At 41.1% G+C, this 26,358-nt stretch overlaps 2 protein-coding genes across 2 annotated transcripts; both read right to left on the bottom strand.

Annotated features, from left to right (window-relative positions):
• Nucleotides 1-772: 772 nt before the first annotated feature.
• pou5f3 (POU domain, class 5, transcription factor 3) lies at nt 773-2,865 on the bottom strand. Its single transcript, XM_029516146.1, has 5 exons — nt 2,107-2,865; nt 1,909-2,020; nt 1,660-1,790; nt 1,187-1,351; nt 773-1,033 (listed from the first exon to the last, which is right to left on the bottom strand). The coding sequence occupies exons 1-5, from the start codon at nt 2,863-2,865 to the stop codon at nt 773-775; spliced, it is 1,428 nt and encodes a 475-aa protein (XP_029372006.1).
• A 3,717-nt stretch (nt 2,866-6,582) lies between these two features.
• npdc1a (neural proliferation, differentiation and control, 1a) lies at nt 6,583-25,704 on the bottom strand. Its single transcript, XM_029515943.1, has 9 exons — nt 25,373-25,704; nt 14,887-14,973; nt 9,621-9,716; nt 9,268-9,501; nt 8,903-8,969; nt 8,221-8,311; nt 8,004-8,083; nt 7,810-7,909; nt 6,583-7,713 (listed from the first exon to the last, which is right to left on the bottom strand). Exons 1-9 carry the CDS (start codon nt 25,488-25,490, stop codon nt 7,642-7,644), a joined length of 945 nt encoding a protein of 314 aa, XP_029371803.1. The 5' UTR covers nt 25,491-25,704; the 3' UTR covers nt 6,583-7,641.
• Nucleotides 25,705-26,358: the final 654 nt, after the last annotated feature.

Below are 26,358 nucleotides of genomic sequence, written 5' to 3'. Positions count from 1 at the left end.
AATAAATGTGTTCATGTTGACAAACAACTATTGACAGATTTTTGGCACACTATACAAATAGCACATCTTTTTAAAAATGATATTCAACATTCCCAAAACAGCTTGTGTAAGAAAAAAATAAAATCAAGGGTTTAAAAAGAAAAAAGTTTATATTTTCCATTTCAATGAAAGACAAGTCAGACAATACCACAGCTGCTCTATTCAGGTTGGAAACATACATATTGCACAAATATTGATCCGACTGTAGAAGATGAGTTCTATTTAAAGAGGCGCCCCTCACATTGTGCTTCCCTTGATAACCCAGATCTTTTCTCATTTACACCATAAAATATTAAAAAAAAAAAATCTGAGGATTTAGGATTGTGCAAGGACTACCCTGGTTGTACTTAAATCATTGTTCCACAGTTGGATGATACTGTAGCACCAACTCCTGTTTTATAAAAAACAAAAACATTGAGTAAAGCCTATGGAATAATTTACTATGACTAATCTGAAGACACAAAGGCACATTTAACGTCAAGCTCAAACGGCTGGTGTGGGTTTTGAGGTTGTGATCCATGGTAATTTGTTTCGATTCTGCACAAGAGGAATTAGCTACTTTGATCCATTTCATTGCTGCAGGTGGGAAAAGAGCCCCTCCCTTGAATTGTTTCAATCCTTGGGTCCACTGAAATCAGCCAATCGTGTGTTTGAGATTGAGAGGCTCATCTCCAGCTGAATGGGGATGATAGAGAGGTAACCTGTGGACATGCCTGGGAGTACCCAAGCACGTTTATCCAGTCAGGTGACTAACAAGTCCTGGGTGTAGAGCTTGTTTCAGGACTTCAGGCCGATGAAGTGGGGGCATGTACAGTGAGGGAGGAGGGGCTCCAGGGTAGCTGGAAGCAGGATAGCTCTGACTGGGAATGGGGGAGGGAGCCATGTTCAGTGGAGAAGGGCTCTGCTCATAATACTGCCCATCACACTCCTCATCCAGCGGCAAAGCCAGGCGCTTCCCTTTCTGTCTTCGATTGCAGAACCAAACACGTACCACCTGCCAAGGACACCATTTCATTATTTCAAAACGAGACCAAGCAGACAGGCATCATTGCGGGACCCAAAAAAAAAAAAAAAAAAAAAAAAAAACCCACACACACCACAACAACCACCACCAACAAAAAACAAACTGTTCCATTCCAGTCCTTACATCTCTCTCCAAGCCCAGGTCATCTGAGATGTGCGTGATCTCTTGGGTGTTGGGTTTGGGGCACTTGATGAAGTATGATTCCAGAGCAGAGCGCACCGCACCCTCCAGACTGGTCCTCCTCTTCCTCTTTCTGGTGTCAACAAAGACCCTCTCAATCTTGTACATCTGTAAAATTAGAAATATGCAAACATTGTCAAATACATCTTGGCTCATGAGGATGCGTATTCTGGACATTGCAGCGTGACAAACCACCCATGAGGATGTGTATCACTGAACTTTAGTAAGGAGCTCAAAGTTCAACCACAGTTTTGCACAATTGCGAAAAACCCAAATTATTCCCACTAGACGGCATGTGATGGTACAGAAAGCTACAGCCCAGCAGGAAGTTGGCTTGACCTGAAAAGACCAACTGATGTCAGTGATCATCTGTTGTCTTGTAAACTAGCTGGCAGATGTCAGAGCCGCAGACTTACATCCTGTGGATTCTCCGAGGTCTCGGCCTCATTCAGCCATCTCTGAAGAAGAGGCTTCAGCTTGCACATGTTCTTAAAGCTCAGCTGCAGGGCCTCAAAGCGACAAATAGTGGTTTGGCTGAACATCTTGCCTGCAAGCATGCACAGAAACAAAAAAAAAAGAAAAAGAAAGAGAAAACACACAACATAACTTCTCAACTCTGGACTGAGGTGATACACCATAATAAACAGTCACCAGTCAGGACTCACCATAGAGGTTTCCCAGGGCAAGGCCAACATCAGCCTGGGTGAAACCCAGAGTAATGCGTTTGTGTTTTAGTTCCTTAGCAAACTGTTCCAGCTCCTCGGTGGAAAGGTTCTCCTGTGTGACAGGACAACCACATAAACAATTTGGCATGGGCTTTAAGAGATTTCCATTGCAGACACCATTTAAGTGGCTGAGCTCACCTCCTCCGAGTCGCTGCAGCCGCCGCTGGAGGATCCGCTGCTCCGGGTGGAGGCGGCCGGGTTCTGGCTCTGAGGCCCGGCCACAGCTTGGGTGGCGTTCACGCCGAAAAACGCATTTGCTGGAAGTCCGTTGCTCGGGGGCGAAGGGGACATGGATGGCGACGATGCAGAGGATGCTGAGGGGTTTTGGTTGCTGCCACCCGGCGGAGTGATGTGGGCGATCCCCGGCCAGAAGGACGGGTTCCAGGCCGCCGGGTAGAAGACCCCATGGGGCATGGCGGCTGAGGCCGGCGGGGTCGGGTACTGCTGAGCCTTCATCTCCGCGGAGTAGTCGTCGCCGGTGTCCTTCTCAGTCTTTATCTCAGGCAACTTGATTTGCTCCCGGGTCTCGGCTATTGGGGGGCTCAGGTTTGTAGGCTGGGTAGCCGCAGTTACGCCGGGTACCTGGCCGGTGTACTCGGGCGCAGCAAATGGATACCAGTGCTTGGGTTGCCCAAACTCTCCAGCCTGCAGGTCGGATCCCCTGTAGTCACCGGCCACGGAAGGGAAGGGGAAGAAGGTCTGCGCAGAGGCCGAGGTGATGCCACTGTAGGCGGACTTGTTGTAGAGGAGGCCCGGGTCTGGCAGGACACCGTGAGGGAGCTGGAATGACGCAGCGCTGCCCAAACCATCCTGACCCAAAACCTGCGTGCAGGGGTTGGCCCGACTGAAGTCGTAAGGCCTGCTTTGGCACTCTGGACTCTGCGACCTTTCAGACATCTTCCACGACTCCGAAATTTCCGAGGAAAACAAAAGTTAGTGGTGGCTGATTTTAAAGTGGCGCATCCGTTTCAAGCTGACGCAAAGACCAAAAAGACATAAGAGGAGGCGACGGTCTCCGGAGACAGCCCAGATCCTGTCCGGTCAGGGTCCGCGTTGGTGCAGAAATGTAGGCCGGAGCAGCTACCGCTTGGGCTCAACATAATACGCCAATGGCCTGTTCCATGAAGTCCCGGTGTTAGCACCAGCCACCCAGCTCACCTTCAAGCTCAAATACTCCGCTCCTGCCAAGACCCCGCAGCTTTTCCTAATCACAGCTGCTGCTGTTGGGAGCGCCTTTTCTCTGCGCCCATTGGCTGGCGCACACAATTGCGCACAGCTGATGGAGAGTTTGTGAATGACCTTGATTCCCCCCAGAGAAGTAGGCGTGTTTTCACATCAACTTTGAGCTCTTTTACTTTCTTGCCTTCTTTTTTTTTTTTTTTTTTTGGATCAGCTATATTTTCTGCTTTTAAGTGAGATGAACCCTTTACTCTGAAGAACATTAACAATTCAACAGGTTTATGTCACATTAAAAAGCATATTTACATTGGGGAGTAGGCACGGGTCACAGCTGTTGGAAACATACTGTAACACTGCTGTAAGTTGCTCACCTTATACATGAATTATAAAGCGGGGTTTGTTTAAATCATTCATCTCTAAGGACATGGCTTTGACATGAAAATCTCTGTCGCATTCATTTCAACCCCTAACGTTTAATAGGCACGGTGTGATAAGCAGGTTAATTTATTTAGGGTGTTAAGGATATTTTACAGCTCGTGAGTTGGCCAACTCATACTGTAAAGGAAAGGCTATTTAGAAAGCATGGAATACACGCGGAGACATTTAAACCCATGAAGGATGGTGTCAGATTTTTAGTTTTATTTTTTATTTTTTAATACCGAGTTGTTTGTTGTTGTAATTTCATAAAAATAATAGACAAAAGACAAATAAAAAAAAAAAAACTTGCTGTTAGATAATAGGGCCACCAACAGGATTCAGATGAACTCCTTCTGCTGAAGCCATTCATCCCTGATCGGTGGCCATTCAAAGGCCTGGATGGCCGATTCACCGGTGCAGATGCGCTCCCCCAGCGCGAGTCGTTGGCCGCAGATTGCGGCAGGAAGACGCACTGCGGGGAGGGAAATGGGGGGTGTCATTGTACGAGCTGGCCCCGGGGCACCCCGTGGATTTCAGATCCCGAGTTGCGATGGTCGACCATTAGCTCCTTTTCAGATTGAAACAATAAGTCTCAACCCTTTGATTCCGCCCCACACCCACCTCCCCCCTTCCTCTCAAAAGAAGACCAGACAGAAGTTTCACTCTGGTCTGCAGGTTCGGGGGTTCACCGAGGGCCAAGACCTCCAGCTTTAAATCTCCTAAAGGTCCAAGCCAGATCTGAGTACCGTGGTGTCGTCTGCAGGTGCAATGACCAAGCGTTGTATGAATATCTCCTGCATGTTTGTTATCAAGGAATGTGTCAGCGCAGATACAGATTTTTCTTGTGGGCCTATTTTGTAGAATTAAGTTTCTCCATTATTTCGGCCCTCTGGCTTTTTGCAATGGAGTTGTGTCTGACTTTCCCTTTTGCACATTTTGCTGTTTGATTACTCACCAGAAGGGGCTTAGATGAATAAATTACGTATGAGGAAGTGGAATGAAAATATGAAAACAAAGGTATCTATGTCGAGATATCTAATCCTAGTGCATCTGTAACTTCTTGTCTGAGCTGAGCTTAGGCTGAATTTCTTCTCAAAAAATCATCACATCATTCACCATAAGCTGCAGATCAGCAGTCTCTGTCCTCACAGATACAAATCCACGATGAGGAAAGCTCTGGGGAGACCACAGGAGCTTGGTCAATAGCTTTAAAGACATCAAACCCCAACTATACAAGCATTGTCCTGGGCCATGGACTTGGGAGTATGATTGTCATGCAAAAGACAGACAGCAAGAGAGATAGTAGACTTTAGGCAGTGCTTCAGAGAGAAAGGGACAGCAGAACACAGCGCTCTCAGGGCGTCCAAGGGGAGGGAGGGAGGGGGAAACCGTGTTGAATAGCTTGGTACAGTGAGGAAGAGATGTGTGAGGGGAGTTTCCAAGGACTTAGTTGAACACCCCTCCCAGATGCCTCAGATCTTGTCTTTAGTGCTTCTTAAGTGGCCTCTTCAAGACACCTCTTAGGTCTGCTTGCTACTTGCAGGGCAGGTCCAGTCAAGCAGAGAAAGGAGGAAAGTTTGAGATAAAGGAAGTCCTGTTGGGAAAGCAGAGTGCAACCAGTCAAACAAGTGAAGGGAAAGCAACCCTCATCTGCAACCAGCGGCAGACTTCTGCCTCTTTCTATATTAGGGGAACAGCGATACATGTGTGGTTGAGAGGTGCTGATAACATGAAACCTGTTTCAGATCAGCACCGGGCAGGTTACAGATGTGTTGTGTGAAAAACACAACCATGTTCTAAATCTATAAAGTAATGATTTAACGTTTCACTGAAGTCTGTCATTGGTATGAACAGGGATGAATGAATTTCGGTTGCATTTATTTTTCTCTTTTTTGTATAATTATTTATCCATTGTTTCAGTTTTCATTTGAGGGCGTACAGGTTAGTTCATGTCTGTATATGCATTTCTGGAAATGAAACATTGGTTTGAATGCAGTTGTCACCACAAATTCACAGTTTCATTCAGTGGTTCCTGTGGTTGTAGCCTTGCTGGGAAATGGTTACCAAATTCTGTAAAATGTCAGAAATCTCAGTTACAAGTTATGGGTTGATAACATGACACCATCCCTCCTGTCGAGCAGTGTAATCATCCCCCACAAACAAGTCTGATGGCTTTTTGATTTTCTTAATGGCCCTGCCTTTGACACCCACCTTCACAGACTCTCCACCCACACAGGTTTTCATCTGAGCGGCCAATAGCTGCCTTCCATCTACTGTCCAACAGCACAAAGAATTTAATGGCCCATGGCATGTGGCTCAGTGGGCAAAAGAGACTGACTTATCCCCTCCCCAACACCCGTAAACAGATAACTATACACATACCGACCAAAGATATGAAAGCTTTCTCTTTGCCACGACCCCTGACATATGTACTTTTGCCAAGTGTAGTCTTTCATTCAACCGCTTATCCGTTTCCGGGTTGCAGGGGGTGCTGGAGCCAATCCCAGGTCACACTGGGTGAGGGCGGGGTACGCCCTGGACAGGTCGCCAGTCCATCAAAGGGCCAACACACAGAGACTAACAACCACTCACACTTTAGAGTCACCAATTAACCCAAACATGACTTTGGACGGTGGGAGGAAACTGGAGTACCCAGAAGAAACTCACGCAGGCCTGGGAAGAACATGCAAACTCTGCAAAGCCCACCGTGCTGTAAAAGTGTAGTCATCTGTGTGAAAACCATGTTAAAAGGTAGCAGAATGCATCTTTGCATAGTGAAGGGAGGATGTGATGGCAGTTCCTGAGAGTGAAAATACCTAAATGACTCTATGGTGCCTTTGTATTACCTGTGTTGATGTAAGAGTTTTGTGCGTTTGAACAACGTTTTCTGCACAGATAAAACCTTCTATTTCGCTTCTGGTCTGTTCCGCATTATCACTATATAATACATTAAAGGTCTTCTGACTCTATTGGATCCATACAATGAAAATCACACAAAGAAAAGGCAAAACAAAGTAATCCTCACATGTGGTAAAAACTTTTTAATTCCTTGGTCTGCATGTACAAATAGCTATAAAAGGTGAACACTTTCACACTTTGTATGTACATTTTGCAGCACGAAGATAACTTGGGACTGACACGAGGACCAAAGAAAGAATGACAATACAAGATAGTGATATTTACCACCTAGACATCCACCAATATAGTTTGTCTCCAAAATTTCATTCAAGTGTTAAGTCACCATTACTGTACATTCCTCCTCCAGCAACAGCATACATACAGGAGGAAGAGTAACCCATCAAAGCATTGCCATGATTCAAACACAGTACAGTAAACCATGCAAACAAACATCATTGAGTAATTCATTTCCAGGTATATATTTATATTCTATAAACTTAAAATCTTTAGGTGCAGCTTATATGACAAAACATAAAATTAGTAACACAACTGGTAACATTTTCAATGGTAAACCCTGTGTTGTGTTAAGTGTTGTCACAGAGATATCAGAGAGCTCTGCTTTTAAATATTTCCTAGGTATTTGTTGAAAAAGCAGTTTTGCAACTGGCTCTGCATGACAACATACAAGAGTTTGTGTGTGTATGTCTTTTGACACAGTATCACATTCTTTGGAAATAGCTGAAGAAATGAGGGGAAGTAACAAAAGCTACATGGTGAGAAGACTTTAACATTCAGACAGGAAAAAACATTAAATTCACAAGGACTCTGAAAACCATATTTTAAAAGACAGCCATGGTCCAAAACAGTCAGGGAAATAAATTAAAAAGGAATCAAACAAAGGTTTGTAACATTAAAAGCTGAGCTGGGACAGACATAGTATGTATTTTGTATTTTCTTAGTTAGAGCCCTATTAGTCAAAAGCAGTGCAACTGACTACTCTTCCCGGGGTCCCATGCATTTATGAACAATAACTGAATGGCAAAAAAAGTAAGGGGGCTACCAGAAAACAATCATTTTCATGATTTCAACTGTTACCAAGATCAGGTGGTGTTTTACTGAGACATGGCTTGTATGTCCGTGTATGTCTGTGTGTGTCTTGTGTTGAGTTGTGTTCAGCATTCATTTGGGATTGCCCTGAAACTGTAGAGTAGAGTCATCAAATAGAGGGTTCTTTACTTCCATCTCTCCAGTCTGTAAAGGAGGCAAAATGAATTCAGATATAAAACAAACACTAGAAAGGATTATTTTTGTACACGCATGGCTGTGTGTGTGTGTGTTTCTACCAACCGGTGCTAATCCGGGGCACTCATATACTGTGAAGTCCCCTCCTACTTCTTCTTCATCTGATGTGACCTCGGTGTCATTTATTTTCTGTTCGGGTTTATGGCTGCAGAGGAAAGTAATGTGCGAGTTAAGATGCAGTCACAAAAGTTCAAAGGATGTGGTTAAAATTGGTTTCAAGTGAAGGTGAAGAAACATACTTTCCCATTGACAGCATTTGTTGTTTCTGATGTTGATAGTGATACATTTGAGCACTTTGGGCCAGAGTCTTGTCTCCCATCTGTGGGAGAAAGTGTGCTTCATGAAATGCTCAATGACAAAATAACAGACATCAAATGTAGATGTTGTGAATATTGCAAAAGTCGAGTGAGAAAGACATCCGATAACAATGGATGTTTGGAGGAAGTATGGGCTCACCACGGCACCAGTGGCTGAGGCAGCAGATGCTCCTTGTCCTCTAAAGGCAGGGTAGTCTACCTTCTGAGCTAGATGTGATTCATTCTGCAATCTGTAGGGAGCCATCATAAGTGTGAGTCTCAGGCAAGATGTTGTGCTGCTTCTGGCTTTAAAACATCTTTTAACTTCAAGGCACAGACGATATATACACAGCAAGCATAAAAAAATATTTGGTTTTACAAAAAGAGTACACTCAGCAAGAATAGATTAGTAAAACTTTGAGCACAAATAGCTAACACCAATTAAAAAGTAGCCGAATATCTAATAGCAGTTAGGTTTCATTGCATGAGCGACGAATTATGATGGTAGAATATGACCTACTATGTAAGTATATATATTTATCAATAGCACCTTTCGAGGAGAATTTTAAAGGCTAGCCCTGCGGTCTGTGAATTGGTGGTGTAATTAGAATAGTTACTGTTCATAATGATTTCACTTAAAGTATGCACCACATACTGTCTGGATTTGATTATTATGACACCATCTTACATTTGTTTTCCAATCACATATAAAATTAGCTATATTTCTTGTTTTATTAAGAGGCTCTTGTTTATCAACGACCCTAAAAAAATATATGATTTTCCCTATGTATTATACTCAAAATGTATCTTCCTCTTGCTTTCCTTTATGTGTTTAGACTTACTTGATGAAACAGGCAGTTGCCAGGATCACTGCTATAGCACCCACTGCCACACACAGTGAGATTATGACTGCATGTTGATAAAAAAAAGACAGAAAAACAGAGAAATAAAAAGAATAAGCAATGAGTAATTAATATTACTGGGAAATGAAGCCACATTAAAGCAATGTCTTTATGTGCAGTGGGCTGTCAGGGCATAACTGTTCTATTGGGACTATAGGAAAACATCACTGGTGAACATCCAGGCAGTAAACACCAAATCTAATCAGCTTGAATTTGCACAAATGGTCTGTTTATATCAGTATCTTGCACCAGCATTTTGAATGACCTTACATTTGCTGTGATGAGGACATAAGATTCATACTCACTGACAATAATTCTGTCATTCCTGGGCACTGGAGCAACTATAGGACCAGCTCTGCCGTCAGCTTCAGTATTCCTAGGCTTTGTTGTCATTGTGTTTGGGAGGGCAGTCCCTGTTGGGCCAGGGGTGGTAGTGGAAGCATGCAGGCTTCCAGATAAGGGGTGAGGCTGGCTTTTCTGTCTGTGTTTGTAAGCATTTGTCATGCCTTTTTGGACATCTGCTTGGGAGGTGGCGACAACTGAAAGAGTGAGAAAGACATTAAGAATGCTGGAACTTGCAATGAACATACTTTCTATACATGAAAGGCTTCTTCCTCCAGATATTTTTTTGACTTCATGCTGTTTTCAGGGTTCTTACATGGTCTATTTTGCTGTTTGATATCAGAGACTTCCTGTTTTTTGATGACAGACTGAAGATAATCGATCTCTTCATCTAGCTCGGGGTGGTAGGTTCCTGTAAAAAGAAATGCACAAGATTAATTGATAAGCCTTTGCAGAAACTGCATTTTTTTAAACATCAACAATTATTTTTTCTATTCATTGTTCAGCCTTAAGACAATCTTCCCAAGAGAAAAACTGGAACCCCATCATTTGTGATATTTTTGCTCTAAAAATTACTGAAATGATTAAAACATTAAAATAGATGAATTTTATCAGATTTTCTTTTTATCTATAGCTAGAAAAATCTATTTATAGCTTCTATGCGACAGGAGGTAATGTGAACTATTCTTGTGTGAAATAGAGAGGCAGAGAACGCATGCATTTGGATTGAACATGCGCAGAGAGCATTTCCTAATCTTTGCAAGTGTTTTTCAGGACCTGGCCTCTGCAGTGATAGACAGGGAGTGTGCCCTTGTGTCTTGTTTGTTTATGGATTGGTAAAAAAAGGAGACAATACTAAACTGTTGTTAACAGCCCTTAAGGCGAGACAGTGAGTCACATTCCTGCTGTACTGTTGATGTCTCCAAAGAGACCAGAGCCGTTGTGTGTGTGTGGCAGGGGGGGGGGGCACTGCAGGGGGCAAGAGCAATCAGCCAAACCTCTGCCTCACCGGGCTTGAGTTGCTACATTTACAATGGCTCCCATAGCTTGCTGCTAATGGAGGTGATCAAAGTTTTGTTTCCCTCTGTAAAGTTACCCTGCAATATATCAAATATCAAATTACAGGTATTTGCACTTAAAGCTGGCGAGGCAGTCAGACATATTAGAAAAGTAGCTAAGAATTGATCTCCAGAGAAGGCTTAATGTCTGAGATCATCCTGTGATTCATTCAAGTCTGGCCCAATATGTACACCAGATGTGTGGAACTTTGAGGTCAATATGAAAGTGTAAATGGCAGATGCCAGTGTATCTATCGAAACAAATGTGTTGTTAGAAATTATGATGACCATCCACTACACTTTTCATGATTGCAGTTCCTTTTCACTCCAGAAGGCTGGCCATCTGGCTGAGCTAATGTGTATGATAAGACATGCCAGCACTTTCACTGCCTGCTTTGTTATTTTCGTGCCCCCCTCCACTAATGGCCATTTAGTGTACTCCATAGCAGGTGTCTGTGGAGGCGGGATGCACCATCTGCACTTTGCAGGTGGCTGAGCACTCCAACTGTGGCCCAGTGCTTGGCAGAAAATTTTTTAAAATATCTTCAAATTTGAGAGAAGACTGAAAAAAGATAAGTAGCTTATTGTTTTTTTTTTTGAATCTATATAAATATACTGGAAATTAGATAAAAATGAATGACAATATTTAGCCAAAGTTGATATTTCAGCTAAAAAAGTGGCAATTGTGTGTGGTTTGTCAAACACTGGCTAAGCACATACACCTTTTCTTGAGTAAGAGAGTTTTGCCACTGTCCTGATAATGACCCATAACCTCTTGAGAGGCACCCGGGAGGTAGTTGAGTACAACAAACAAACACTAACAGCTAAACGGGGATTTTCAGTTACACACACTCTCTTTTCCCACTTCAAACGATTCACATTTCATCCTCCCTAACACCACACCAGGTTGTACAGAGACTCAAATGGCAAAAAAGAAAAACCGGAGCTCTGAGGAGCTCAGGAGAAAAGGGGATCATGAGCTCATCACTCTACAATGATGTCACTTGGCATTAGATCAGGAATTACAAAGATAATAAGTTATCTGTTGATTACCATTTGGAGAATTTTAAGAAATTTGTTTAGTCTTTGACTTGTCAAATCACCACAAGTTGTCAAGAGTCCAAAGTAAAGACTAATTCAACTAGATATGTGTTGTATGACTGATGAACTGTCAAACAACCCGTCATTCAATGGCAGAGTACTGTCCCATTTCCAAACTACAAACCTAGTTAGTTTTTCCATGGTTAAGATTTTAAGGCTCCTCCTGAGGCTTTCCACAGCTCCATTCGTAACCATTTACTTATGCTCAGTGTATCCTGCTGCCCTCTAGTGGGGAATCTAATACATGCAGAGCTACTACTTAGTCTAGTTGAAGCAGGAACTGCTTTTTTCCCCCCAATTCAAGTACAGTTTTCAGTATTGAAGAAATGGCCAATGAGTCAAACGAGAAGAAACGTGGCTTCATATCTACTTTATTATTTTACTGGTTTCACATAAGGGAGTGTCATCCAGTTAAAATGTCATTTTGCCAATAAAACCTAAGTTGGAAGGTTAGTGCTACTCATAATTTGGCAGCGAGTCACCCACCCACATGCTGTAAAAAGTTATTCCCAGCTGAGTGCACAGTTATAAATCACTAACCAGAGGCAGTTACCTTCAATAAACAAGCCCACCTACCTTTATCAGAGTGAAAGAAAAATTGTCTGCAATAAAACATTGTAAATGTTTTACTCTTTTTTTTTGCCTTTAGGCATGAAGTCAGCTGTTGGTGTCAAATGGTCAGGCACTATGAAGTGAAAAAGTTTCATTGATATTTATTAAGAAACAAATATCAATTTAAATACTCAATGTTTCAATAAAGGTGACTGTTAAGACTATTACCTGTGACTCTTACTGGTGTAAAATTGTAAACAGTCCTCAGTAAATGTGCTGCTGAGGGTGATTCATTCATTATATAAGTGAAAGGCTGCAAAACTTTAATATATGACTGTTAGTGAAGTAACCAACTTATTGTTTGGTTCGTCATGAGTTTAATGATCTATTCTCATGCCAGAAGAGCCTTACTGTGGGATATTTTGTCTGTTTTGCCTCCAGAGTGTCTTGGGGCTTTTTAATTGACTGCTCTATTGCATAATGTAAACGTTTATCAACAAAAGGGGGAAAATGAGCAGTGGACATTTAAGTTATTCTATATATGTGGATGTAAAAGAAAGAAAGAAAGCTACAGGAGGACAGAAAGACAACCCAGATAAAACAATCGCTACAGTGTGACAAATCTGCCTTTAGCACAAACACCAATTAATTGCATACAGTAAAAAATACAACGTGTGTTAGTGCTTCTTCTGAACGAAGGATATGGCTTCAAGTCATATTGTATGTTTACCAATGGCAGTGCACACCTCTATGTCAAACACAAGCTGGTCCTACTTTTGCTTGCCACACTTGTTCACCTGCTACACACTCTCATCTGAAAACCCACGAAATTACACAAGCTCCACCACTTTAGTTAGTAGAGTAAAACTTCACTGTGCCATAAAAACGATTAAAAACCCTGTATTTCCGCACGCACCTAGAAAATTGGATTGGAGGAGGAACCAATCTAGGTGAGGACGACTGTGGTATCCTGGATCAACTTGATGGCCTCAGTGTCATAAGTACACCCTACCACTATAAGTACACTGAGCACGAAATCTGAATCTGAAGTAAAGAAACTGAATATAGAGAATAATCGAAATTAATTAGTTTAGTTATGATCTTTAATTTATGTGTGTGAATGAGATAAAAGAAGCACAGAAGGAGAGAAGGGGAAGGCTAAATTAACTGACATTTATTTGACATGAAGGCTCATCATGTGACAAAACTGCTGTCTCTAAAATGTGTTTTCATATTTTAAAAAATGACAGTATATTTATGGGTTTGAAATTGTAATCATTTAATTTTAGTAACTAGGCTGCGTTACTAAATTTGATGTATGCGTGCCTGTCTGTGTCAGTTATCATGCGGATCACTGTATTCTGGAGTCTCTTTGGAGATTATGTAACCAATAGTGGTTTTAGCTGAGGCCTGCCATCAACTGGATTCACCACATGACATAAGCACACAACAGCATCAAATATGTCACTCATAGTCATCATGGTGAAAAATGCATACAGATAACATAAAAGTATCAATATGAAGTCCAAAAGTTGGATTAAAGATCATCACATGAATAGTTAACTTTCTCCCTTGTTCATCCCCTCGTTTCCTCATGCTTCTCATGTTTACTTTCCTCTCTGGTGCTCCTGCCAATAATTTGAGCCAAGTTTGTACTGTGTCCTCTCCTGCCACAGACCCATCTGAATTATTAATGCTGCAGAGAACGTGCACATGCCCACCAACAAGCATGAATATAAAGAGTCACAAACACACACACACACACATTTCGAGCAGAGGCAAGCAAGTTTAAATGTCTCCCTCTAATTGCTGGAGCACCCTTTTGAAAAATGGTGCTTGTACAAGCAGTGCCATGCTGGTGCGTGTAAATCAGAAAAACTAAATCTATTTTTGCAGCTTGGCTCTTGCATTGAGTGGAATTCGACTCTATGAGGGAGATGAAGGGCAAAGGTGGGGGGGGGGGGATGCATGTCATCTAAGTGATTAAAACTGGCAGTACGTGGGTGCCGTGTGTGTGTGGGTATGTTGCAGACACAGCAGGCGCAGGGGCGGATTAACAAACAAAGAGGATGAGACTGCACCACACCATGATGGGAGAAGAGGAGGCGGAGCAAAGACCATAACAAGGTCAGAGGGAAGAGAGCTGCACCAAATAAAAGGAAAGAGACATGAAATCCTGAACACGGAAGAAGGGATAAAGGCATCAAGCTAAGACTGATAGCAGAGGGAAAGAACAGAATCAATAGTCAATCGAAAGAAGAGAGTGGAGGGGAAGAGAGATGATGACAACAAGATACAAAGATCGACTACGAGAAAAGAAACCTAAACAAAGAACATATGTGATGTGAAAATCTAAGCATAGGACCAGAGAGAGAATGAGTGGGTAGGTCAGTCAGTCCCATATACATACACCCTAATAATTCACTGTGAACTACAGAGGAGCAGTTATATCACCTCTCATATAAACCCTACACTGGTTGTTTCCGGGATCTGAGGGTGAGCATAACCTGCTGTTCCATTTTGGTCTTGAAGTGTACTCAAATGTGATGCAGTCAATATCAGAAACAGTGAAAAATGCCCATGTGGGGCAAACTGGCACTGTCAGTGTTTTGAGCGACTGCTTAGCCAAATCCTGTGAAAATATCAGCTTTCAAAGACTTTCATTCTCCTGCTGACAGTCTGATATATAAGAGTGTATGGTCATTAATCCTGATTGAACTAAGTAAAAAACTCCATTCACTGATGAAAAAACATGAAAGATGAAAGAAATACGTCGTGGGACATCCTTCCATTACACTCATGTGAAGTTACTTGGTAAGCCATTTGTGAGCATATGTGCATGATGATATACATAGATCTTTGTCTTCATACCGTGCTGATGATGCCTCCTCCTTTCCATGCAGCAGAAGTGGCGACCCTCTTTGGCACAATCTATGAGGTGGGGGCATTTCCTGCCAGCTGGGAGTGAGTTGGAGAGAACAGGACATCAACAGTTGTATTAGTAAGTAACTTTTATTAACTTTTATTGTAAAACATTCTAAGCTGCATTTGGTGTTATGGGGGAGCTGTGTATTTATTATTCTTGTTATTTCAAGAGAGTTACATGAAGATTTTTTTTGAGTAAAGAAGCGGTAGAAAAACTTCTGAATTACAGATGCATCACTCTAGTAACCAATGCTATGATTGATGGATGTGTTGGCTCTTAAGCTCCATTCAGAAATAGTCTCTGCCTTAGAACAGTTTCAGTTTTCATACACTTCATTTAGCTTTTGCAGTAACCTTATCAAGCCTCCCATAAAGGGAAGGTTTGTTTGATAGGACAAAAATGTTTGTACAGCAAGAAAAGTACAGTTTGATAAATCTTTGGTGAGCTCCACCTTTTTAGAATTAGAGGCAAGGGTGAAATGTGAGTTACAGCTGCTCACAGATCTACCCACAATCAGGTGAGATGATCTCTTGACCTGATTATGGCCAGTTTACATTAAACCGGAGCCCACAAACTGTAGCTGCAGGCACACACCAAAATACATACAAATATATCACATAGATAGAAGTGGGCCAGAAAGCAGCAGGAGAAGGCAGGTAAACCACACGCAATGCTATCATAGCAGATACTGAGCCCACAGGTTCTTCAGATCAGACCAGATGAACAGCACACTGGGTGATGATAGACACAAAGTGGTAACAGGTGGGAAGAGAATAGATGAACCCAGTATTTGTGAGGCACGCAAGGCATGGCAGATTTATTTTTATATCACATTTCATACCAAGGGGCAGCTCAATGTGCTTTACATAAAAACAAACAATTAGAAATGGATTATCTACAATTAGAATGTGAAGAAAAAAGTAAAAGAAAAAGAAAAATAGGAGAAAAAGAATATAAAAAATGTAACAAGCTAGACTAATTTAGAGCATTAAATATGAGTGCAACATAAAATAATGATTTGCATTAAAATCATGAAAAGGATAAACAGTGCAAATGAAAGATTCAGTTCTAAAGTGCATTAAAGGTGCTCAATCACAACCACATGAAAAGAGGTCACATGAAAATGCTCTTTACCTGCATTAAAGAATGTTCACTTTTGGAGCTGATTTATGTTTTGTTGGCAGTTTGTTCCAGTTGTGTGCAACATTACAACTAAAAGCTGCTTCATTGTATCTGCTTTGAGCTATGGGCTGCACTATCTGACCACAATCAGATGATGTCTGAGCCCAACTGAGTTTATTTTCCATCATCATGCCATCCATGTATTCTGGACCTAAACCATTCAATGATTTGTAGAACTGTAGCTGAACTTTAAAATCTATTCTATCGATGACTGGGAGCTTCAGACTTCAGAATTGGACTATTGTGCTCAGGTCTATTCGTTCTGGCCAAAACATGACTTACAGCAGTGCTTCTCAAAGTGTGGCGCACAACCCACTGATGGGGAACGGAGACATGACAGGTGGGGCGTGACAAACGGGAGGAAATGATCAATTTCATGCCTATCTTACTGTAAATGCTTTTCTTTACTGACAATAGAGATAAATCACTCTAAACAAAACACCCACACACAAACAAAGTAATAATTAATGGATAAAATTATTAATGAGCATTAGGAGACTGGGAGAAAAATGTAACCTGGGACTAAAGTGCGAAAACAATGATTGATGTCGGGATGTTAATTGCAGTGGGATAACAAGGTAACAGGTAGCCGTGAGCAACATGGACAAATTTGTGATGCGGACCACAAAAGAGCCAGCACCATCACACACACACACAAACAAACATACAAGACAGACTGTTGCTTCTCTGAAAGAAATACATATCTTGAGACTTGCAGTTCCATGCCTGAAACCCCGTTTTGAGAGGATATGTGGGGCAAAACAGGCACATTGTGGCCACTAATAGAGGGAAAGCTCTCACAGTTTTTTTTTTGCACAGATTGCAAATTAAACACTATTTTCATTATTTGACATTATTTGACTACTGTACTTTTTGTCTTAGATTCAAGATAAGTTGCAACTGCACTCTTTTTTTCTTTTTTTTTTTACTTGGTGTTGTTTTATAAAATTAAATGTAGTTTGTCAAGATTTTTGTTGGGGCGACTGGTTCAAGTGGGGCTTGGAAATCCATACTTGTTCCAAGTGGGGAATGACCAAAAAAGGTTGAGAGTTACAGCACTGAATGACCTGCTGCTGTTTAATGTATTTTGGGAGGAGTCCAGTTGGAAGACTGTTACAGTAGTCAAGTCTACTGGAGATGAAAGCATGGATGAGTTTTGGATAAAAACACTGACTTTGGATGTGTTTTTGAACTGAGAAGACTAAATTAATATGACCTCCAAAAGGTCAGCTCTGAGTCTATCAACACGCCGAGCTTTTGGACCTGATCTTTAGTTTTTGGAAACAGTGACTTTAGTGCAATCCTCTTCTCTTATTCCCCTAATTGAAGAAACATTTGGCTCATCACACTTTTGACTTGCTGTCAACAGTGTGGGGGATAACGAGTTTTTGCCCTGATAAATACTTTTGAGATAATGTATAGTTTAATGTTTTTCAATGAGCTGAAAAAAGGCTTATTGTATAAAAGAATTCAGGTTAAGAACCTATGAAAGATGAAAGTATTTTTTTTGTATTTTGCAACAGACTCCCATCATTGCATCACAGTCCTTTTTCAGTTGCTGCATAAGAAGGGGAAATTACACAGGGAGTGCTGGAGGAGAAATGGCCTCCATGGCAACAAGGCCTATAATATCAGGGAAGATGAAGAGATGAAGGGCAGCTACAGTAGAGGAGGGACAGAAGATTGGAGTTTTTGGGTTTTTGTTTTTTTACACGTGTGCAGGCCCATTTTCTATTAATGAAAATATTTTATACGCAATTCATCCCCACACACTACCAAGAATATGAAACTAGTAGTCCATAAAACAGAATTAAATAGCAAATATTTTAAAATTCTGTGTGGCTGTGTTGTGGATTTACTCAAACTGCTAAAGAACATGTTAAACAAAGTGGCAGTAGATCTGGATGCCATACATCCACAACATAAATGCAGTTCTCAGCAAATTTCAAAATGAAGACATCCATACATCCAATTTGTTTCTTGTACACATGGGTTTTATTTTTGTGGAAGTGGGTGTGGGTTAGTGCATTTTTGTTGTTTAACAACAGTTAAACCTAAAAAAAATAAATAAATAAAAATACTTTAAACAACAACAATAAAAGTGAAAGTTTCACCACCAGAGAGACACCACAGATGAAAAAACATGCTTGTACTAACGTAGGTAAACAGCCTTGCAAACACACAAACATTTCACCAAGTCAACACATTCCAATTACACCTTTGGGAGAAGGACCCGCAAGTCCCCTTCTAATGTCACTGACTGGTTTGACGCCTCAAGGAGAGAGCAGCAGAGTGATGCATGTGTAACCGGAGAAGCTTTGTTTTTCTGTCTGAGTGTGGGAAGATCATGAGCATTTCTATGTTTTGTGAGACATCTGTATGGAAACCAATTCACTGTTGCACCTGTAGGCAGAAAATGAAATGTTTTACTTTGTGCCACAAAACTAAAGTGGAACACTCCACTTAGGCCTTAAGTCATTGCTGCTTCTTGATAGTCACGCTCCCTCTTTGCTCCCACGGTCACTTTTTAAGTTTAATTATTGCATCACCTGCTCAGCCCTTTTTTCGATATATTCAACATCCCTGTGACTTGGTTGTCTCAGCTTCTATTTTTATCTTCCACGTGTCTTCCTTTTCACCCCCCCTCCCAGATTTCAAACCTTTGTCGAATTTCCCACATGTCCTCATTGATTTCACTCAACCCTTCGACCTTAGAGAGAGAAAATACCTGTTACTAGAGACTGTGTACGTGTACATGTGCATGCAGCAATGGACAACTCGTACTATTTTCATTACTCTTTCACTCCGTCAGGACCGCGGGCTGCGTAGGTGAATGTCAACTGCAAACGACTGCACTCGTGCACGAAAGCAAATCATTCACATTACAAAACTCCATGGCCGTTTCCCTAATTGTGAGGAGTAGACACAATGTATTATGCATTTTGTGCCAGTATGTTTGTATGTGTGCACATTAATGGGAATCAAATGGTCATCAAACTTAATTTAAAATACAGATATTTCTGTATTAACAACTGTACAAAAGAACGAAGCAAAAGACATGATAATGACAACTTTGGTTCTGGACACAGCTCTCAATAAGTAGATTAAGTTTGATAATGAACTCACATTTGTTCTCAACTGTAAATTCTAATGTAGTGATAGCAAAACTTATATGTAGTTCCTTCCATACTTGAAATATTCTTTACAATGAAATGTGTTGAAACGAAAGAAGCTCTTTGCCAGAATCATGTCTTTTAAGAAAATGTGTCTATCGAAGTAGAATTTAGTCACATTCAGCTATGGAAAAATAAGCTGGGAAATTCCTTTAGTCACACATAACACAAAACAGTATGTTCAAATATGCCATCAATGAAATGTCAGTCATCTAGATATAATCTACAATGCAATATCATGTTAAATTAATGGTGCAACTACAGCAAAAGTCCGTTTGTGTTGCTGAATTACATGTCGTATTTGTCCAAGCCACCATACACAACAAAAGATATGATTTTACTTTTCGTGGCACATAACACCATTACCGGTGTCCAAGACAAAACAAAAAGGCATTTAATCCCTGTTATGAAAGGGAAATATCAGGGTCTTTCTATTGCATAAAATATCCGCACTGCAGTGTTGATTATAACAAAGCAGTTTGAATTTCAACAACTTTGGTCAGTACTTCATCCGTTATTCATCACGTTGGAAGTTATTGTGGTGGAACCCAATGCAGTCACATGAATGCAAATATTTATTCTCCTCACACACTTGTGGCCACACATACGGAGACACACACGGACTTAATGTATGTGCATGTGTGCCCCATTATAAATGTGTGGGTCGATGAGAAACAGAAACTACCAAAAAAGAAAAAAGGATAAGTGTTAAAGTCGGGGAAAAACTGAAGCAAAATTAAAAACTGCACTTATTACTGTTAATCAGCAGCCGTCATGAAAATCATGTCTTATAATTTGAAGAGGCAAAGGGAACCAGTCGGTTGGAAGGAGACTTAATTAGCATTATTTTACCAATCTTACTGGCATTTACGTCACAGCTCTCTTTCTCAAAATGTTGGAATAATTAAAAGATACGAATCATGATGACCAGACAACAAAGCAGCTCAAATCTATTTAGCAGTATAACAGAGGAGTCAGAGAAGTGAAAGTGAAGCCACCATAGGATGTGGCCTTCAATCGATAAGCCTCCCACACAGCGCTGTTGCTAATTAGACATTTCAATCAAAGGAGACAAGGGAAGACACAACAGACAGAAAACAATGAGCCAGGAAACAACAGAGAAATTTGGAGATGGACACAGAGGAAACAGACTTGTTCCTGTCATGTATGAGGTTGTTTGGTATCTGTGAAAGCAGAAGAGGTGTGAAAAATCGTTATGCAACCAAGGGACTCAGAAAGTAGTCCTTGGATTGAGTGAAAAATGACTTTCCTAAAGATCAGCTGCTGCTGTTGCCAGCCTGTGTCTTCAGCAGCAGCTCTGCCTGGAAGAGCAGAGAGGCAAACAGAGGCATTCCCACACAGCCTGGTAAACACCCACACTTACAGGCACGCACTGTGTCACGTCACCATTAACCTGTGTTGCTGCAGGATGTTCCGACACATCAAATATCACACACCGTGTAGCGTTTGAATGCGCATGTGCATGAGAGAAAGGCTTCGGAGAGGTAGGAAGTGCGCAGGCCAGGAGGGTCATACATTCCCATTGTGTGCATTTCCTGACCCACTGATACAGGACAGGAAGCAAGCCAAATCAAGAAGAAATATTAAAGAGCCAATGAGCACTCTTCACTTGATACACAACAAGTGTTCTTTCCCACATGGTTAACGTGCATTTCCATGACTTCTTGTGCAGCCATGATACTCTGTTTGTCCATCTTGGCTCAGTTTCAAATGTCAAACTCAGCAATCAACCAAACAAGGAAATCTTGTGTACTTACTTTATTTGAATACTTGTGCTCAATTGATTTTCCCGAAATGTTTCAATTACTATTGATACTGGAATGTGAAATTGCAGTAGGAGAGACAGAGGATCTAATATGTAGGTGCCTAACATAGCAGCTATTGTCTAGTTTACATTTAATTTCAAATAACAATTTTGCGCATATGGTAATCACACATTATGTAGCTTTAATGAAACCATTTACAACAAGCTAACTATGGTAGATACACAAGATGCAGTATCCGTTTAAGGCTGAAGTATGATCTTTAGATTTTAAGAATCTATGTGGGATCATCAAAATAATGATAACACATTTTGTATCGAGTCCAAGTAGCTACATCTTGAAACAGCATTTACTTTGTGTAGCCAGGGCATTAAAAAGCTTCCAAGCAAAGCTATAAGCTGACAATGGAGACAAGGTTTCAAAGTCAACTGTCAAAGATAGAAAATCACCAAATCTGACACTTAACCAGGTAACAGGAAAGAAGTGGATCATTAACCTAGATTGTATTCTCAGAAGTCAGCTTCAGAGAGACATTGGCCCAATTCAGATACCCATAACTGTCTGGAAACTGTTATCAGTTACAGATAACGTAGGTGGTGGAATTCTCATATTCAGATTCAATGGCTCCTACGTGTGCAGCATTTTTTGACCCCACTTGGTGTAAAATGGGGCATAACTTAGTACCTATTAAACACATTTGCAAGCACATGCACACATGAATAGACACGATCATCCTGAGGCAGGAAATACACTTGTGGTTTTGTGACTACTGAAAGACAAAGATGAAACGGAAATACAACAAAAAAATGTGAAGAATGTCTTCCTTGGTGGAGTCTTCATTTGTGTTGTGATTCTTTTTCTATATCTCTATCTTTATCTATAACGCTATATCTCTCCTGCATCTGTCATTTGTACTCTGTCAGGGTACAGAGAACTTATGTCATCAGACAATGGCAGGTCTGACCCATTACATGAGGGATAATTACTGTGGCATTATAATGAGAGTGGTGCAGAGAAGCATATCCCTCAGCATACAGAAGAAAGGCTGACAGGATTCATACAAAGGCGACAAGTTAGTGGCACATAAATGCTGCTCGATTTGCTCAGGGTCATTTTCTTTGTTGGCCTTTAGCTGATTCAGTTCAGGGTGGCACAGAATTTTTTTTTTTATTAGTTTATTAGTTTATTCATGCATTGAGTATTTCTAGAAATGTAATATGTAATGTAATAATATCATATTTATTTTTACCTCAAATTTTTACTAGATTTCACACTATTTTTCTAGTTTATTTTCAGTACACTCTCAATTTATAAAGCCTAATATTGGGCTACAAGAAGCCACCACAGCAAGCCTTGGCTTTATCTGTCTCTTTAAACTGAGACACCAGCGAACACAATGAGACAAGTCAATATGTCTTTATTGGCTATTATGTAATTTCAATATGATGGTAACCACCACTCATAAAGCAATGGTTGCCAAACCACCTTAAAGACCACACAGGCAATGTTACAAGTCTATTTGAAACCATACCACATGCTAGCTCAAAATTGCATTTTCTAAATTACCTCCTGGAAATGATGCAGAGTTCAGATCCCTTTTTTTTTTTTTTTTCAAATGTAAGGTAAAACATAATAAGGTATGTGTGGAAGGTATTAATTTGATTGAGTATTACTGAAGAACTTTTGTAGCACTTCACGTTGTATATTTTTAGAAAACAATTCCTTTAGGGCTTTAGATAAGCACTGACTTGTTCCTCATTCCAGCCAGATTTTTTTCCAGCAATTTCCTCTTGCTGGGTCATGACACTGCAGCTTATCAACTAGTCAGCCTACAGAAATTTTGTGATTTTCCATCAAATGCTTTCAGAGGTGATGTAAATATTATTGACAGATCTGGACAGCGCACCGTTTAAGTCCATTTCAATCTGACGGCTCTCATTAGTCCAAGGATAATTTTTTTATTGGAATCCAAAAGACAGTACAGTCTGTCCCATATGGTCTTCTAATCCCTGGTCATACGAGGAAAGTAATCATTACATATGAAGCTGGTCTTTGAGTCAGTGGTGTGTTTGGGCTCTGGCGGAGTGCAGGTATCATTCCACCTTAGTTTTCACTGCTGTAAATCCCCCACTACAATGCAGATGACAGCCAGGTGATTTTGCTGCAGGGCAAAAAAAGGGTGATTGAAAACCACTGAGGCCAGTAGCCCAGTGTGCGTGTTGAGATGGAGCGTGACACCAAAGATATGAATCATTATGGTTTAATCCTGGTAGAAGGAAAGGCCAGAGTTGGCTCTGAATAACACTGACATCAAGTCGATGCGTGGCTTGGTGACTGACGAACCTGGGGTTTAACGTGGCAGCACAACAATGATAAGGCTGAATTAGAATATGCTAATGAAAATTTTCAAACTACAAAGAGCAGGCAAATGGTTTAATTAAATAAAATAAGTTACTTTTCTGGCGCTTCCAATTCAAAATGATCCTGCTGAACTTGGACTGGACCACAAATTCTGCATGCTAAAATAATTAATTCTGTATCTTGGCCAACAGACTAGACATGGTTTATGTAATTGATTGGGTTTATGGAGATTTTGGATTACTTCCATCCCCAGAACACAGTGTTCTGTGAAAGCTTTCGGTATATTCACACATGATGTGATGATGTTCACTGTGTCAAACACCTGATTGCTATGCACTTCATTCTGTTATCACACTCCAGCGAAATCCTGCCGAAAGCTGACTCACTGCTATAATGCATGTGCTTTTTGAAGTTTGATAGATGCATCCAATATATTTAATCCTTTTTAATGTCCTTTAAAGCACGGTGGTTTAGATGTGATCACAGCAACACTGCTGTACAGCGACATTATGCAAGAGTGATGCAAGTCCTCCTCATTTCACATCAGCTTGGAAAAAATTATATCTTACTCTGCCTGAACTTGTGATGTCCACACAACATATGCAAACTATAACCCACACTGACATATTGTCACATGCTGCAATGAACAGGCTGCATTCTGGTGTAACAGGTGTCGTGCTTAAATCAAGTCCCATTGGAGTAGGAAAAAAAAACACAATGAAACCACTTTTTTCTGAGTGTGAAAAAACAAGAGATTACAGATTGCAGTGCACCAACGCCCTGGTCTGTCCACAGTTTGTACAAAATGATGATTATTTTATTCTGACACTGGAAAAGTTTCTCCACATCAGCTAAACTACCGCTGTCTTTTTGTGTCACACTTTTGTTTCCACAGATTTTAGATGAAAGGGGATTTTTTTTTTATTTGCCCTATTGAGGGGAGAAACACAGGATCATAGCCTTTCCATCCTCTTTGCTGTACACAGGCAACAATGACGTCACGCTCTTTAGATTTCATTCAGATTTCAGTGGGTTGAAGTAAACTTCTAAATGATAAAATCTATAAATTCACAAACATCTGTGACATGTTGTAAATGTAAATGTTCAATGCCTGTTTTGTCTGCCTCTCTTTCTCTCTCTACCAGATAAAAGCTGAAGATAGCATGCAATTGTCCATCTGTTGGTTCTCCCACAGGGTTTCTGAGACTAAGATTATCTCCCCTGCTAACATCAGCAGCGGCCATCATTGTGACACGCACACAAGGACCAACTTCCACCTTTCACAAAATCCATTTATTCCATTGAAAAAATATGTATTGTATTGTATGTATTGTCCAGTCGCATGTACACAGTTTACATACTAAATATAAGCAGTTGCTTGATCTATTTGTTTATATCATTTGACTTGTGTGCCTATTGCTCAGTTTATGTATTTGAGCATTGTACTAACTTCACTGTGACAGGCAGTTGTCATTTTTCTGATTTATTCTGAATAATCATTTCAAAAGAAACTGCAATTCTGCCTTCTTCGTGTCACAAACGCTCCCACTATCAGTTCATTAAAGTAAAATGCCTTTCAGTCGACAGGAGGAAATAGACAGGGAAACCTGACATGGAAGGAATTTTTTGGTTGTTGTTTTCACCATTGTGTTTTCTTGTGCTCCCCTTACTCACTCAGAGGCGAAGGCCTACAATTCCTGTTTAACCTGTCTAAAGCAGATTTCATTGTTTTTTTTGTTTTTTTATCCCACAATCAAATAAAAACGGCGGTGTCAGGTGTCCCGGGATAAACGGCCTGCGCCTTCAGGCTTGTTAAAGATGCTTTAACAAACAGACAGACAGCCCCGGGCTCTTTGAAAATGAGTTTAAGGTATTGAGGACAATTGGTTTATCTGGTGACAGTGTGTGTGTGTGTGTGTGTGTGTGTTTACCTGGCAGGCCGGCACCGAGGGAGACGACGCAGAGGAGGACCGCGGCGGACAGCAGAAGCGGCGGCGGCGGCCAGGCCCCGGGCTGGCGTCCGCTCCTTGGGCTGGAAAGCGGCAGCATCCTTGGGGGAGTTCACGAGACCGAGAACCGCGCGGGGTGACTTGGGATGTTGTCATTCCCCCATTCCTTTTTGTTTGACGTTTTTACGTATTTGTTTGTTGGTCTTTGCTTAACCAAAGCGTCACGGCGGCGCGGACAAACACGAAAAAGAGCGATAAGCAGCGCGGGGCACGCCGGCAAGCAGAGAGTTGACACTGCGCACAGTAAGCCGGAGCTGGGCTAAAGATAGCGGAGCCTATCGGGCGGGGAGGGAGGGGGCGTGTGCTCTGCTCTATGTGTGCGTAGTTTCATTGGCTGCCTTCACGGCACCCTCGGAAAAAACTTTGTGTAGCTGTATTACTGTGTTGTGTCATAATCTGATGGTTAAAACAGGTGGGGAAAATGTAGTCCGCTGTGCTGGGGGCGTTTTCGGTAAAACTGTCAATGGTTTTTGTTAATATTATTGAAGAGAAACGTGCGACGCATGAACATTGAGTAAACGTGAATAATTAATAGCTTTAAACGCTCATCTAAACATGCATCGTGAACTTCAGTTTTCCAGTGCTGTGGAAATCTCCACTTCCTCCATTTTCGCCTTTGCCTTATATATGTATATATATATATTTTTTTTTTTCTTTTTTTTTTTTTTTTCCCAAGTGTATTTCACTGCTGAAGGCAGCAGTTTACCGGGAGACCGCAGCCTTCGCGATGACACGTTCATGTACGAGCTGAAGGAGGGAGGCTTGTGGTCTTAATTCTTATTTTAATATTGTATAAATGTTTTTAAAATCAATTTGTAATGAATCAACATAGAGTAACTGACTAATAAAAACCTATTGGGAGAAAAAATAATGAATAGATAAAGTGTCAATGCAGCAGGCTGGAGCAG

This window comes from Echeneis naucrates, chromosome 12 (assembly GCF_900963305.1).
Source record: "Echeneis naucrates chromosome 12, fEcheNa1.1, whole genome shotgun sequence".
Classification (NCBI taxonomy): Eukaryota; Metazoa; Chordata; class Actinopteri; order Carangiformes; family Echeneidae; genus Echeneis; species Echeneis naucrates.
Note: the sequence above shows the minus strand (reverse complement) of the source record. Positions and strands in the feature narration are given on the sequence as shown.